The following is a 16148-nucleotide window of genomic DNA, read 5'->3' on the forward strand; positions in this document are numbered from 1 at the left end:
ACTATATATATGAAATAAATTGAAAGTGAACACTAACATTTCATTGTGCAGCCTGTTTAAACTGTGAGGTATATGAATTAGTTCATTTCTTGTTAATTGTGTAGGATTTCATTTATTCCACCTGTGCTTTTTCACAAATTTCCCAATTTCTCCTGTGAGATACACAATTTAATTTTTTGAAAATTTTTATACAGTTGATATTGTTAATTTATCCATTTCATGTTGTTCACTTGAAAATACTTATTTGGACATTTACTATCAATTCACCATTTAGTAGTTGTGTCCCATAACATAAAAATAAAGATGACTTGAACAATGTGACAACATAAAGAAGTTTTATTGATCAATTGGTACTTCTACATTTTTAAGTTTCTATATCTATAGCAGTACATTCATTAAATTCTTTCCATTGACTCACACATTGAACTACATCCAGAATTAAAAAAACAAAACATATCCACTCAGAAAATTAGCTAAATGGTGTTAGAGTTTTTGAAAAATGACTTCTACCACAGTCCAAGTCTGTGTGTAGTGCAACCTATGAAGGGATGGCTTTGAGTGGAGTGCAGTGAGCAGATTTATACATCTTTTGGCCTTGTTTTCCTTTTTCTTTTTAAGTTACAAAACCACACATTTCTTGCAATAGCTATTCATAAATACAGTATATATTATAACTATTTATCTTGTACTAAAATCAAAACTGTGCTGCATTCAGTTAAAAAAAATCTCAACATCAACAACATAGAGGGAAATTAACTTGTCTTTTGTTTACAGTGTTTTTAATGTCCCTGATAATCTGAGCCATATACTGGCTTTTTTTCAGGTGTTTTTTTTTTTAGTTTAACAGGAACTACACAGAGATAACCTGACAGCTTGTATGTGTGCATGTTTATTATGAATTTGCTGTGTACATGTGTTTTTGTATGAAACAGAGACATTTAAAATGATTTTTAAAAAAGAGCTACTGTGATGTGTAATTACTTAGCCACTCATTGGCTATATTGATGAGTGCTATGGTTATCAATCACTTGTACAATAAGGAACACAATACCACAGGAATCGACACTGATCTCACTGACTCCACACTATCTGTGAATTCCCCCTATGAAAATCGGCATTTCAGCATCTTTATCGTTAAAGTAATAGGTGAACGGGAAGAAAACTTATAAAAGACCATATATTCTTTTACAGTGGAAAGGCGCACTAAATGTTGAATATATTACATCGATGTGTGGTCGGTCCAATCAGCCAGTCATATCCTTTAGAAGTTCAGTGTTTCTGACATCATCTTCCACCAGTCCATAAGCTCCTCCCTCTCCTCTTCCTTCTTCTCCACCAGAGACTCCAGCTCAAAGTTCATCTGAGAGAGAAGAGTGTGAGCCAGTCAAAAACCACCTCTCCACTGCATAAGGTATAACCAGAACTGGTAAGAACTGAAGCATAGCATTAGTTCTGGCAGAAGATTCACAATCCAGCCTCCGAATGAATCCAGCTGCACACCCTAATCCTAAGCAGGTGTTACACGTTAACATTACCTTGAACCAATACAACGTAGGCTCCACTGTTAAAAGCTCATTGTCTTGCTCACCTCTTTCTGTTTGCAGTTTGCTACCCAAAGCTCCCTCCACCACCCCACCACCACCAGTGGGTCACTGTCCATGGCGGGAATGGGCTCCACCCCTGCCTCATTCATTGACAGGATTTGAGAGACACTCTGCTCATCCCACTGCCATGACGGGGACCAAGGCCAAACTGAACACTGAATTTTGTAGCAACTTATTGTAATGAACTCCTTTTCTCTAAGAAACTGAGTCTTCCTAGAACTGATCAAGGATAAAGTTGTAATTCCCAGTTGAGAAGCTGTATCAGTTGTAGTGATGAAAGATAAACAAACAATTTGCACTAAACGGAGTCAGTGGTGCGTCTAGAGCAGGGGTGGGCAATCATGTGCCATGAAAGGCTGAGACACTGCAGGTTTTGCTTGCAACCAATCACCTCAGCAGGTGACATCATTAATGATCAGGTGTTTGTGTTCAGGGGAGAAGCTCATCAGCGACCCACCTACTGAGGTGACTGGTTGCAAAGAAAACCTGCGGTGTCTCGGCCCTTGTTGCACACTCCTGGTCTAGAGTTATCATGAGACTGTAAATAGGTATAATGGAGAAACTATTCATGACGGCACCCTTAGGTTTGCTACAGATCGGCTTCGAAGCTCAAATGAGGCGGCTCTGTATGCCTAATGCTGCGTCCAGAGTCCTCCGGACTTCGGAAAAACCCTATACAAAAATCCTACCGCCAGAAAAAGTACATTCATGAGATTACTCTGAGACAAGCCTCTATGTCAGCTACTTAGCCTATCACAATCGCGTTAGGCTAACGTTTTCTTTGGGGTTCAATGAAACTGTTAAAGATACTAATAACTAATGGTACATAATGTCTTGGCAGTATTGTTAAAAATTAATTTCAATTATGCATTTTTAACAATGTTGTGATGTCAACTTGGGTACCTTGAGTTTCTCAGTTTCCTCACAAGTTTGCAAGAGAAAAATCTGGCCCAATGGAGCATTCAAGGTATTTTTCCCCGAGCAAGAAGTCGGAATCTCCGACCTTCCAAGGTTTTTCAACGCAGTATAATTTACGCAAACTTTTGTACAACCCATAAATGGCCAAAGAGGAGGACTGTGGACAAGAGCAGAGGAACAAAAAAGCCTGAACATGCTTCTCATATCATAGTTATCAAACAAGCTACACTAAGGCTAACAGGCTAACTGTAGCTGTTTGATTAACGCATATTTGTGTGGACATGCGCAGTAATTTTCAAAATAGGTTGAGTGGATCAGGTGCGGGTATTAAAACATAATAATAATAATAATAATAATAATAATAATAATAATAATACATTTTATTTGTATTGCACCTTATATTTCAAAGAAATCTCAAAGTGCTACAGCAAGGATTTAAAAACAGAATTAAAACAGATTTCAAAAACCATTTCAAATGATAAGATATCTAAAAGGCCTTTTGAAATAACAATGTCTTTAGGCCTTTTTAAAGGCCTCCACACTTTGTGGGGCCCTCAGGGCCTCTGGGAGGGAGTTCCAGAGCCGAGGGGCGAAGGCCATGTCTCCCATGGTGGAGAGTCTGGTCCTGGGTTGGTGAAGGCAGTGTAAGGAGGTGGTGGAGCGGAGAGATCTTGAGGTGTGTGGGGTGAGGAGTTCACTGAGGTAGGCAGGGGCGGTTCCATGCATGCACTGATAAGTCAGGAGGCAGAGTTTGTACTCTATTCTGTATTTGTTGGGCAGCCAGTGGAGGGATCTGACGACAGGGGTGATGTGGTCAAACATATGGTCGCATATTGCCTTAGTAACTGATGCACCATCAGCAGACATAATGTTTTCAAGCTACCTGCAAATTAGTGCTTATGGTGATAACATATATATTAAATAATAAAATTTCACTCAGAGAAAATACCGGAGCACCAACATCAATGATGGCCCATGAGCATACAAACCCAAATCAGAAAAAAAGGTGAGATGATATGGAAAAGTATGAACCTAAGATATGCTTTAAAATAATCAACTTAATTTCATTTGTTAATGTACATCCATTCCTGCTTTCACAGTCTGCAAGACATTACAAAAATAATTGTGTGGGACAATTTAATCTAAATATAAGGACTGAAGCATCACTTTTACAGCCAGCATTCTTGAGGCAAGTCAGTGGATTGATACATGAACATTTCCAAGTCATTGAATATGTCTTGGGCTTCATTTACATCAGTCATTAAGACATACAAACAGTATGGTTCTGTATGATAAATCTGCATCAAGTAGACAGTTCTCAAAAATTGAGTGACCATGCTGGAAGGAGACTCATGAGGGAAACCACAAATTTGAGCCAGACTTTTGCTGGTTCTACTCTTACCCGGGTTGCAGGGCTATAAGACACAGCCACTTTCTTGATGACAGCCAGGTAACCTTGGGCCGACGCTGATACTTTGTAGTTTCCTGGGGCCAGCAGGCGCCAATAGTCTCCATCTTTGGCTAGAAAACACAGATGAGTTAATCAGTCTTTTGTTTGATTAGTAAAATACAGAGCAGCATTCATACAAATGCAGTATTCAGTTTGTCCACTAGATGGAAGCACCACAGCATTTTTTTTTTTCATCTTGTGACAGTGAATTCTGTGTAGCTGTCAGGATTTGGGACATGCTGCTGATACCTGTGGTGATATCGTGATCAATGCCCTCCACAGAGATGGTAGCATTGGAAATCGGGTTGCCCTGGAGGTCACGCACAAAGCCCTTAATGCCACGGTGAACCTATGTGGGCGCACATAAAGACACATCATACATATATTCAGGGTTTTGAGGGAAACAGTGGGTTGTGGTTGGAAATGAAAGTGCCTTTTGCAGAGGGAGTTGTATACAAAAAGACTTTTGGATTCTTTGTGGAAAAATCTGAACCATATCCATGTATGGTTCAATACTGCATGTTTCAAAGCCAATTGTGTGTCAATGAAAACTACTTTGGCCTGTCAGTCATTGTCCAGCTTTCATCCTTTCATGCCAGTAGTCTATTTTACAACCCCAAATGTCCAAAACAGTTGGGACAATATGGAAAAAGCTTATTCAAAAATAAATAAACTGCAGTGATCCTGACACTGACTTGTGTTTCATTCCAGATAGTATGAACCCATGATATTTCATGTTTTGTGTGGTAAACCTGATTTCATTTGCTAATATCCATCCATTCCTCCATTTAAGGCCTGCAACACATTATAAAATAGTTGGGACAGGGGCAATTTATTCTAAATATAAGGATTAAATCATCACTTGTGCAGCCAGTTTTATTGAGGCAAGCCAGGGATAGATACATGAACATTTCCATTTGGACTTCTTTACGAGGTCTGTGAGAAAAGAATCCAACCTTTTTATTTTATGCAAAAACTATATGGATTTGATTCATACACTCAACAAAAATATAAACACAACACTTTTGGTTTTGCTCCCATTTTGTATGAGATGAACTCAAAGATCTAAAACTTTTTCCACATACACAATATCACCATTTCCCTCAAATATTGTTCACAAACCAGTCTAAATCTGAATCTGTGATAGTGAGCACTTCTCCTTTGCTGAGATAATCCATCCCACCTCAGAGGTGTGCCATATCAAGATGCTGATTAGACACCATGATTAGTTCACAGGTGTGCCTTAGACTGCCCACAATAAAAGGCCACTCTGAAAGGTGCAGTTTTGTTTTATTGGGGGGGGATATCAGTCAGTATCTGGTGTGACCACCATTTGCCTCATGCAGTGCAACACATCTCCTTCGCATAGAGTTGATCAGGTTGTCAATTGTGGCCTGTGGAATGTTGGTCCACTCCTCTTCAATGGGTGTGCGAAGTTGCTGGATTTTGGCAGGAACTGGTACACGCTGTCGTATACGCCGGTCCAGAGCATCCCAAACATGCTCAATGGGTGACATGTCCGGTGAGTATGCCAGCCATGCAAGAACTGGGACATTTTCAGCTTCCAAGAATTGTGTACAGATCCTTGCAACATGGGGCCGTGCATTATCCTGCTGCAACATGAGGTGATGTTCATGGATGTATGGCACAACAATGGGCCTCAGGATCTCGTCACGGTATCTCTGTGCATTTAAAATGCCATCAATAAAATGCACCTGTGTTCTTCATCCATAAGACGCCTGCCCATACCATAACACCACCACCACCATGGGCCACTCGATCCACAACATTGACATCAGAAAACCGCTCACCCACATGACGCCACACACGCTGTCTGCCATCTGCCCTGAACAGTGTGAACCGGGATTCATCCATGAAGAGAACACCTCTCCAACGTGCCAAACGCCAGCGAATGTGAGCATTTGCCCACTCAAGTCGGTTACAACAATGAACTGGAGTCAGGTCGAGACCCCGATGAGGACGACAAGCATGCAGATGAGCTTCCCTGAGACGGTTTCTGACAGTTTGTGCAGAAATTCTTATGCAAACCGATTGTTTCAGCAGCTGTCCGAGTGGCTGGTCTCAGACGATCTTGGAGGTGAACATGCTGGATGTGGAGGTCCTGGGCTGGTGTGGTTACACGTGGTCTGCGGTTGTGAGGCTGGTTGGATGTACTGCCAAATTCTCTGAAACGCCTTTGGAGACGGCTTATGGTAGAGAGATGAACATTCAATACACGAGCAACAGCTCTGGTTGACATTCCTGCTGTCAGCATGCCAATTGCACGCTCCCTCAAATGTTGCGACATCTGTGGCATTGTGCTGTGTGATAAAACTGCACCTTTCAGAGTGGCCTTTTATTGTGGGCAGTCTAAGGCACACCTGTGCACTAATCATGGTGTCTAATCAGCATCTTGATATGGCACACCTGTGAGGTGGGATGGATTATCTCAGCAAAGGAGAAGTGCTCACTATCACAGATTTAGACTGGTTTGTGAACAATATTTGAGGGAAATGGTGATATTGTGTATGTGGAAAAAGTTTTAGATCTTTGAGTTCATCTCATACAAAATGGGAGCAAAACCAAAAGTGCTGCGTTTATATTTTTGTTGAGTAAATGTTTTTACGTCAGCCAAGCTTGAACCTTCGTGCGCATGCGTGAGTTTTTCCACGCCTGTCGGTTGCGTCATTCGCCTGTGGGCAGGCTTTGAGTGAGCACTGCTCCACCCCTCTCGTCGTTGTTTCATTGCGAGGAAATGGCGGAATGATTTGGGCTTTTTTTCCATCAGAATTTTTTCAGGAACTGTTAGAGACAGGCAGCTGGAAACCATTCAAAAAATTTATCTGGATTTCGGTGAAAATTTTATGGGCTTCACAGAGAATAAGGAGTGTTACTAGAGCTTTAAGGATGCCCCACAATGGCGCATGGCGCGCCGCGCTCCGAGCCGCCATCGAGAGGCAGAAACCACCACATAATTTCTAAACGGATGGCTGTGTGGAGCCGGGACCGTCGTGAGCAATTTCTCTGGTTATCACAAGAGCTGGACATCAGCCATTTTCCGGCAGATCTCACTTTTAACAAGAGATTTTGTCATGGAAAGCCGCGCGGAGGCTTCGCGCGTCACGACCGATTCGCTGATGAAGCGAGACAAAGGAACACCTCTGTTTCGGAGTATTAGAGGACAAGTTGGGACATGCCCAGCTCTCCACAATTTCTCTTATACTCACTCGACTGGTAAGCACTGAAAGCCGAGATAGACATGTCCCAACTTGTCCTTTCTGCCGGAAAAAATGGCTGATGTCCAGCTCTTGTGATAACCAGAGAAATTGCTCACGATGGTCCCGGCTCCACACAGCGATCCGTTTAGAAATGATGTGGTGGTTTCTGCCTCTCGATGGCGGCTCGGAGAGCGGCGCACCGTGCGCCATTGTGGCCGTCCTTAAAGCTGTAGTAACACTCCTTATTCTCTGTGAAGCCCGTAAAATTTTCACCGAAAGCCAGATACATTTTTCAAATGGTTTCCAGCTGCCTGTCTCTAACACTTTCTGAAAAAATTCTGATGGAAAAAAAAGCCCAAATCATTCCGCCATTTCCTCGCAATGAAACGACGACGAGAGGGGTGGAACAGTGCTCACTCAAAGCCTGCCCACAGGCGAATGACGCAACCAACAGGTGTGAAAAAACTCACGTATGCACACGAAGGTTCAAGCTTGGCTGACGTAAAAACATATTCAAATCCATATATTTTTTGCATGAAATAAAAAGGTCAGATTCTTTTCTCACAGACCTCGTACATCAGTCATTAAGAAATGCAAACAGTATGGTACTGTGTGGTCAAGTATGCAGTTCTCAAAAATGGAGTGACCATGCTGGAAGGAGACTGAATATTAAATGAACTGCATTTATACAGTATAGAGCTTTTCCATCTGCATCAGCAGCTCAAAGTGTTTTACAATTATGCCTCCCATTTACACAGACATCAGGCGCTCACTACACACTGGGAGCAACTAGGGGATTAAGGACCTTGCACAATGGCCTTTAGTGATTTTCCAGTCTAGCTGGGTTTTGAACAAAAACCCTCTGGTCTAAAACCCAACGCTTAACCAGTAAACCATCACTTCCCCATTCCAGTGAAGGAAGCCACCAAGACACCCAGATAACTCTGAAGGAGTTATAGGCTCCTGTGGTTGTGGTTGGAGAACTGTGTATAAGACAACATTTGTCAATTGCATCACAATCATTATTCAGCTTTATGATGAAATAGTACACAAGAACATACAAAAATTCACCTGCAGTTTGACAGAAGGCACATGGGAAACCAGAGCTTAGATTTGATGTGTTTCCTGTTTTACAAACCTTCAGCAACTCCTCTCAAACATTAAGCTGAGAATGGGAATGCAACAGGTAAAAGCTGCGCCATTCTCGACTCACATCCAGAGAAGCCTATAATTCTTTCAGAGCCATGGGACCTTGTTGGCTTCAAGCCTATAATTCTTTCAGAGCCATGGGGCCTTGTTGGCTTCCCTCACTCATCTCCTTCCAGCATGGCCACTCAATTTTTGAGAACTGCACACCTGACACACATTTACCATACAGAACCATACTGTTTGCATTTCTTAATGATTGACTTAAATTAAATCCAAGATATATTCAGTGACTTGGAAATGTTCATGTATCCATCCCCTGACTTGTTTTTAAGAAAACTGGCTGTAAAAGTGATGATTTAATACTTATAAATAAATAAATTGCCACATCTCAAGTTTTTTTTATGTGTTCCAGGCCTCAAATACAGGAATGGATGTATATTAACAAATGAACTGAAGTTGACCACACAAACCATGAAATATGACTTAGATCATATAGTCTACAATGAAACAGAAGTCAAAGTAAGACTCTGACTGTGCTTTTCTTTAACTGATGACACCTCATATTTATTAAAACCGGATTCAAGTACATCAAAACCATGGATGATGTGGAAGAGAGCAAACAGGTGAACATTATTCATAGCCTCATCTTGTTATCGACCTGCTCAAGGTAGTTGACAAGCGATTCACGGTTCTGCTCCCAGTAGGACTTGAGTTTGTCTTCACTGGGGAATTTGTCACAGCTGAGCTCCAGTGTGATCTCAAAACAGTTGCTGCTGAGGTAGTTGAAATCCTGCATTCCTGTAATAATATCATTTAATAAAAAAGGGAGGCAGCAAAAATTAGATTGAGTGAACATCACCATTCATTTTCTTTCAGGTTTGATTTTGGAACCCAGATTAAGGGATTAGTGACCAGGGCTCAGAAGGTACATATTAACTTTGCACCATCAGTTGTCTGGAATTGTTAGCATCTTGTTTTCTGAAAACCACTAAGAGTGTGATTAGTTTTTGTACTTGCCTCCTGGCACATTATACCACGCCCCTCCGTTAGTGATGCCATCTTTAAAGCTGGAATCATTATCGATCTTGCGGCAGGGGGGTCGCCGAGGATTGGACATGACTGGGTTGTACATGGAGTAGGCCTGAGACAGAGACTTGAACATCACGTCATCAGGACTTGCACTGTACTCATGATTGGAACCTTTAAGCAGCAACAGGAGAAACCAGTTTAGTCAGTGATTGTCAGAAAGCACTGGTTCTCAGTTATCCACTCAGAAGATATCTAGATGTTTAGTCAAAAGTAACTGGACTTTGTGTTTAGTCTTCAAGATGCTTCACCCCTCAAACAAGGAAAAACCTGACCTCAACTGGAAAGAAGGACTAAATTTTCTCTTTTTTCCGCACATTAATAATTCTGTTCTTTCACCCTGACGTCAGTGGGTGAATGCGAGGCATCACTGTAAAGCGCGTTGAGCTTAACAGTGATTCATACAGAAAAGCGCTATATAAATGCAGTCCAACTATTTACCTTTCACCACTTCCCAGGAAGATTAAACACACCTCACTCATCCAGCAACTGGTGCACATCCAATAACCCTCTTGGGGAACATCAACCTGAGCAACTTTCTAAGACAAAATTAGAATGAATCCTGTTGTTGACCTGAATATTTCTGTTTGGACATCAGTAGGGTTCTGTAGCTTTTCTCAAAACCAGATACAATGTGTATCGTTAGACCACTGATACATGATATTGATATATTTCTGTGATAATGCTGCTTCTACTAATTTTATTTAACAGCATTCATACGGTGTATTGTGTGTCGTTGGTGTGTAACTCAGCTATTGAGAATTTTAGTTATACTGCTTAATGTTTGCTCTATTAGTTTTTGTTGTTTTTTGTTTTTGCACATTTTCACCTTTTCTTTGCCTTTACCCGATCCCAAATTGACTTCACAATTCATTATGTCTTTTGGATAATATTCATGGCTCCCCTCATCCTAAATGACCTGATTTTACAGCAGGAACCCCAAACAGACCCAGTTATGCCCTAGCTAGCTTAGATATTGATTCAAGTTAAATTAAGTAAACATGTTTTTATGTGTCTCATCAATTCCACATAGTGCACAAGTATAAAAAATAAAAATAAGGCACAGAGTAAGACTGATTAAACATTTTAGTTGTTAAAAATATATTCATTATTTTATTTTTATGATTATTATTATTAGTAGTAGTAATAGTAGTAGTAGTGTATGCAAAAAAAAAAGAAAAAACACTATAAGAAATCAGGAAAAAAAATTGTGGCAGTCAGTAACGGTTACTTTTTTAGACCAAACAGAGGGAAAAAAATATGGAATCACTCAATTCTGAGGAATAAATTATGGAATCACCCTGTAAATTTTCACCCCAAAACTAACACCTCCATCAAATCAGATCTGCTCGTTAGTCTGCATCTAAAAAGGAGTGATCACACCTTGGAGAGCTGTTGCACCAAGTGGACTGACATGAATCATGGCTCCAACACGAGAGATGTCAATTGAAACAAAGGAGAGGATTATCAAACTCTTAAAGAGGGTAAATCATCACGCAATGTTGCAAAAGATGTTGGTTGTTCACAGTCAGCTGTGTCTAAACTCTGGACCAAATACAAACAACATGGGAAGGTTGTTAAAGGCAAACATACTGGTAGACCAAGGAAGACATCAAAGCATCAAGACAGAAAACTTAAAGCAATATGTCTCAAAAATCGAAAATGCACAACAAAACAAATGAGGATGTTGTGTGTTGGGGGGCTTGGCTGGACATTGTTTTGCGGTTTTTGTGCTTGTTTTCCTTCCCAGGTGGTTTGGGGCTGATCTCTGGGGAGAATGTGCTGCAGAAGAGTCTCTCACCTCTGTCACGGTGATCTGCTGCACCTGTTGCACTCACGTGCGATTCTCTAATCGGGACAATTTACGACACCTGTGACATTCGCGTGCAGTTCTAAGGACTCTCAGCTGGTGCCAATGAGGAGATGAAGAGCTGCATTTAAGCGAGCAGTGATCTGGGCTTAGGGGCGGGAGAATACGACCGTGTGACGATCGTTTGAGGACGCTGAGGGCTGCTCCAGAAGCTGACTTTGCGCCTGTGAAGGAGGACGAGGGTGAGAGGCAAGCGCTGTCAGCACACGTCAGAGGTGATTATCCTTAAAAGCTTATCTGTGAATATACTGTGGCATTGTTGCGCAGCTAAATTTAAGTATTGAAGAGAATTGCTCGTTTGCTCCTCGCGGCTGTGGCATGCGGATTGATAATCCTCCACAAGATGTGAGCAGCTGTTCTTTTGAATTAAGCCTGAAATCGGTCCTGAACGTGTTGCTGATAAGTGTGCCTCTAAATAGTGTTTCTTGATATAAGTACTGAATAACCTCACCTCTGTGCCTCCTTCACAGAGTACAGTCTTGGGAAAAGCCACCTGGGGGGTGTCGGCAGAACTCCTGAGTCCAGAACGTTCGAGCTCCGATCCATTGAGGCGCTGGGAGAGCGCGCCGCCTCTTCACCCCACCAGACTCATTTATTTTGTATTTTGTGTACAGCACAGTGGGAAGAAAATAAATTTGTTTCTTTTGGAACTGCTTCTGGTTATTTATTGCTGGGTTCAGTCAGACGCTGGACCGCTCCTCAACCTGCGTCCAGACCATAACAGAGGAATGAATGGGAGGAAACTGGAGTCAACGTCTGTGACCGAACTATAAGAAACCGCCTAAAGGAAATGGGATTTACATACAGAAAAGCTAAACGAAAGCCATCATTAACACCTAAACAGAAAAAACAAGGTTACAATGGGCTAAGGAAAAGCAATTGTGGACTGTGGATGACCAGTGGTGTCAAAAGTACACACATTTGTTACTTAAGTAGAAGTACAGATACTGCAGTTTAAAAACACTCTGGTAAAAGTTGAAGTATCAACTTGACCTCTTTACTCAAGTAAAAGTGAAAAAGTATGTGCTCCAAAACCTACTTAAAGTATAAAGTAACCTTTAAAAAAAAAAAAGGTAGATGCCACTATATGAATTGAAAGCTTAATTTAAAAACTGATTAATTCTACATGTGGCCCAAGACCCAAAACCCAAAATTACCCCCCAACACCACCTGCACGAAAACGTTTCAATTCTAGAAGCTGTGAAATGCAATCTGGGACTATTCCAGACGATAAACTGGAGTGAGTGCAGCATCCATTTAGTGAGGAAAAAAAAAAAACAACAACAACTTTCCTTATTCAAATTCATTCCAGTAGTATTCTGCTCTTACTAGGATGCAGCAGTTTTCTAGTTTGGCATAGTTCTGGAGGAAATCACTGAAGAAATTAAGACATTGAAAATATGGTTTGACCGAAACAAACTGTCATTAAACTTGTCACTAGTGTTCACAGGAAACACTTATTTATTTCTGTATTTATTTTTGTATGTTCATTGTTAGCTGCTTTTATATTTTATTTTCTGTTGTGTTTCTATTCAGGTTCTTTTTGTCTCTTTCTCTGAAATTGTATATAATAATCATTAGATTATTAACATATAAACAAAAATAAATTTAAGAAATATTACAATTTGAAAACAAATGCACCCGAACGTGAAGACAGCTGGAACTGCTTCATGCTAACTTTTAACATTGAAAATGCCATAGACATGCTAACGCGTTAGCGTCGCTCCCGTTTTTAAGTTATAAAATACATCTATCAACTGTTTCAGAAGACCATAACAGGTCGGTTTAACATAGAAAAGGTAAATAATACTCACAGAAGTATGCTCTTTATGGTTTTAGCGGGGGAAAATTAAGCGAAAGAAAGAAAGAATAAATGAAACGATAGGTCGAAGCATTGCTTCAATCTGCGAACCACTGCTTCGATTGGTTCAAAATCCATTCCTTTATCTTCATTGATCCATGTTTCTGATATAGCAATTATGTTAAATATTTTTTTTAATTGACTTCAGTATTCTTTAATGTTGTTAAAGTTTGCATACAGACTTCTGCTGTTGAAATGGATTATTGATCATTTGTTATCCGTTTTAATGATCCGATTAAACTGTTCATCTGTATAATAGCAACAACTGTCATTGATATTTGAGAAGAAATTATTGTCCGGGTCTATATCGTGCTCCAAGTCCAGTACATTGTGGTCTGTGTATTTAAATGTTCTCAGTTCTAGTTTTCCATGATCAGCAATCCTGTGAGTTATATCCTTCTTGTCTCCAGATGTAGATGATGTAGTAGATGAATAGGTTCCTCTGGTCTGTGACATGGTGTTGTGATGTGTTTGTGTCCTCATACCTTATTGATCGTATTTGTCCAGTTCCTTGATGTTCCTGATTACCATAACCTTCGCTTGTTCTGGTGTTCCGTTCAGTTTGATGAATGTTTTGCAGTTGGATGTCCATGTCTGTTGAATTTTTCCCTGCTGTTTTAAGAGACGAGCTTTCCTGGTGATATCTGTGTTTCTTTTGGTCAGATGTTCATTGATGAATACGTTTGTTCCTTTGAGTTTACATCCCTGTTTTAACAATGCCATTTTATGTTTTCTGTTGACAAACCTCATTATAACTGCTCGCTTGTCTCCATCCTCTCTCCTGGGCAGGGGGTGGCACGCTTCAATGTTATTTCAGTCCATTTGAATACCTTTAGATTGCAGGAAGTCAGCCACCTATTGTTCCACTGAGCTGGCCTCCTGCTCACTGGCCTCCACTCCGCTGTCTTCTGACACCGCCCGTGTGTAGGATTGAGGTTTAATATGAATTCCTGTAATAATATCATCGTTCATCCTTGTGTATTGTTCCAACTCCGCAACACGGTTCTCCAGGTGCACCAGACGCCGGTCTTTCTCAGCATTCTGGATCCGGAGAGCCTTCACTTCTTCCACCAGCTCCATAATGGATTTCTGCTGCATTTAAACAACAGAGATTTCCTCAGACAAAAAGTCCAGGGACTTCTTGATATCATCTCCCTCCTCCGCCGTCAGTGCCTTCTTCGGACCCATGGTCAGATAAATCCGCGCTGGCACCTCGGTAAAGCCGCGCCGGTGGATGTGCGCTGGCACCTTGGACCTCGGTGAAGCCGTGCTGGTGGAATCGCACTGACGCCTCGGGCTTCAGGTGGAGCCGCGTCGGTGGTACTGTGCTGGCGCCTCGGGCTTCAGGTGGAGCCGCGCCGGTGGTACTGCGCTGGCGCCTCGGGCTTCAGGTGGAGCTGCGCCGGTGGTACTGTGCTGGCGCCTCCGGCTTCAGGTGGAGCCGCGCCGATGGTACTGCGCTGGCGCCTCGGGCTTCAGGTGGAGCCGCGCCGGTGGTACTGCGCTGGCGCCTCGGGCTTCAGGTGGAGCCGCGCCGGTGGACGTGCGCTGACACCTCAGCAGCGCACATCCACCGGCGCTGAAGCCAAGAGTAACGAGGCTGTTTGTTTTAAAAATGCAAGGAATAGAAAGTACAGATACTTGTGTGAAAATGTAATGAGTAGAAGTCAGAAGTAGGCAGAAAAATAAGTAATGGAGTAAAGTATAGATACCTAAAAAGTGTACTTAAGTACAGTAACAAAGTATTTGTACTTCGTTACTTGACACCTCTGTGGATGACTGGATGAAAGTCATATTCAGTGATGAATCTCAAATCTGCATTGGGCAAGGTGATGATGCTGGAACTTTTGTTTGGTGCCGTTCCAATGAGATTTATAAAGATGACTGCCTGAAGAGAACATGTAAATTTCCACAGTCATTGATGATATGGGGCTGCATGTCAGGTAAAGGCACTGGGGAGATGGCTGTCATTACATCATCATTAAATGCACAAGTTTATGTTGATATTTTGGACACTTTTCTTATTCCATCAATTGAAATGATGTTTGGGGATGATGAAATCATTTTTCAAGATGATAATGCATCTTGCCATAGAGCAAAAACTGTGAAAACATTCCTTGCAAAAAGACACACAGGGTCAATGTCATGGCCTGCAAATAGTCCGGATCTTAATCCAATTGAAAATCTTTGGTGGAAGTTGAAGAAAATGGTCCATGACAAGGCTCCAACCTGCAAAGCTGATCTGGCAACAGCAATCAGAGAAAGTTGGAGCCAGATTGATGAAGAGTACTGTTTGTCACTCATTAAGTCCATGTCTCAGAGACTGCAAGCTGTTATAAAAGCCAGAGGTGGTGCAACAAAATACTAGTGATGTGTTGGAGCGTTCTTTTGTTTTTCATGATTCCATAATTTTTTCCTCAGAATTGAGTGATTCCATATTTTTTTTCCCTCTGCTTGGTCTAAAAAAGTAACCGTTACTGACTGCCACAATTTTTTTTCCTGATTTCTTATAGTGTTTCTTAAAGCCAGAAAGTTGCCATTTGAAATGACTTTAGTTTTGTGTCATGTCTGTGATCTGCTTTTTTCTACAAAATTAAACAACTGAATGAACATCCTCCGAGGCCGGTGATTCCATAATTTCTAATGCCTTCAAAAGTGGACCTTTAGGAGACTGGGGGCCATTCTGTCCCCTTGCCACTTTAGCTACGCCTCTGCACAGTCTGTGTGAGCAGGAAGAATGATGAGAAGACACTGCAAGAGTGCTTCTGTTTTCAGCTGCTGTCTTGGCACTGCACTGAAACACAGTGCGATCACGCACACATATGTGAAAGACAGCAAACCGTAAACGTTTTTAAAACTCACCTCAGGTGTGCTGTTGTTTTTCCACTACATCACCATGACACTATGAAACATGGTGATGCAATGTTTTTTTTTTTCAACTTAAAGCACTCGGGGCTGCTGCACAAAAAAAGCGGACTGACAGCTCACTACA

General features: G+C 41.4%; 1 protein-coding gene across 1 annotated transcript in view; it reads right to left on the bottom strand.

The window, feature by feature from the left end:
* Positions 1–313: 313 nt before the first annotated feature.
* cpe (carboxypeptidase E) overlaps positions 314–16148 on the bottom strand; it is a 35425-nt gene continuing 19590 nt past the window's right edge. Inside the window, exons 5-9 of the mRNA XM_034188878.1 lie at positions 9357–9539; positions 8998–9137; positions 4222–4321; positions 3925–4043; positions 314–1360 (exon numbers count right to left, since the gene is read on the bottom strand). Of these exons, the coding sequence (XP_034044769.1) occupies positions 1262–1360; positions 3925–4043; positions 4222–4321; positions 8998–9137; positions 9357–9539 (641 nt within the window). The 3' untranslated portion in view covers positions 314–1261. The remainder of the gene's footprint in view (positions 1361–3924; positions 4044–4221; positions 4322–8997; positions 9138–9356; positions 9540–16148) is intronic.

This window comes from Thalassophryne amazonica, chromosome 15 (assembly GCF_902500255.1).
Source record: "Thalassophryne amazonica chromosome 15, fThaAma1.1, whole genome shotgun sequence".
Classification (NCBI taxonomy): domain Eukaryota; kingdom Metazoa; phylum Chordata; class Actinopteri; order Batrachoidiformes; family Batrachoididae; genus Thalassophryne; species Thalassophryne amazonica.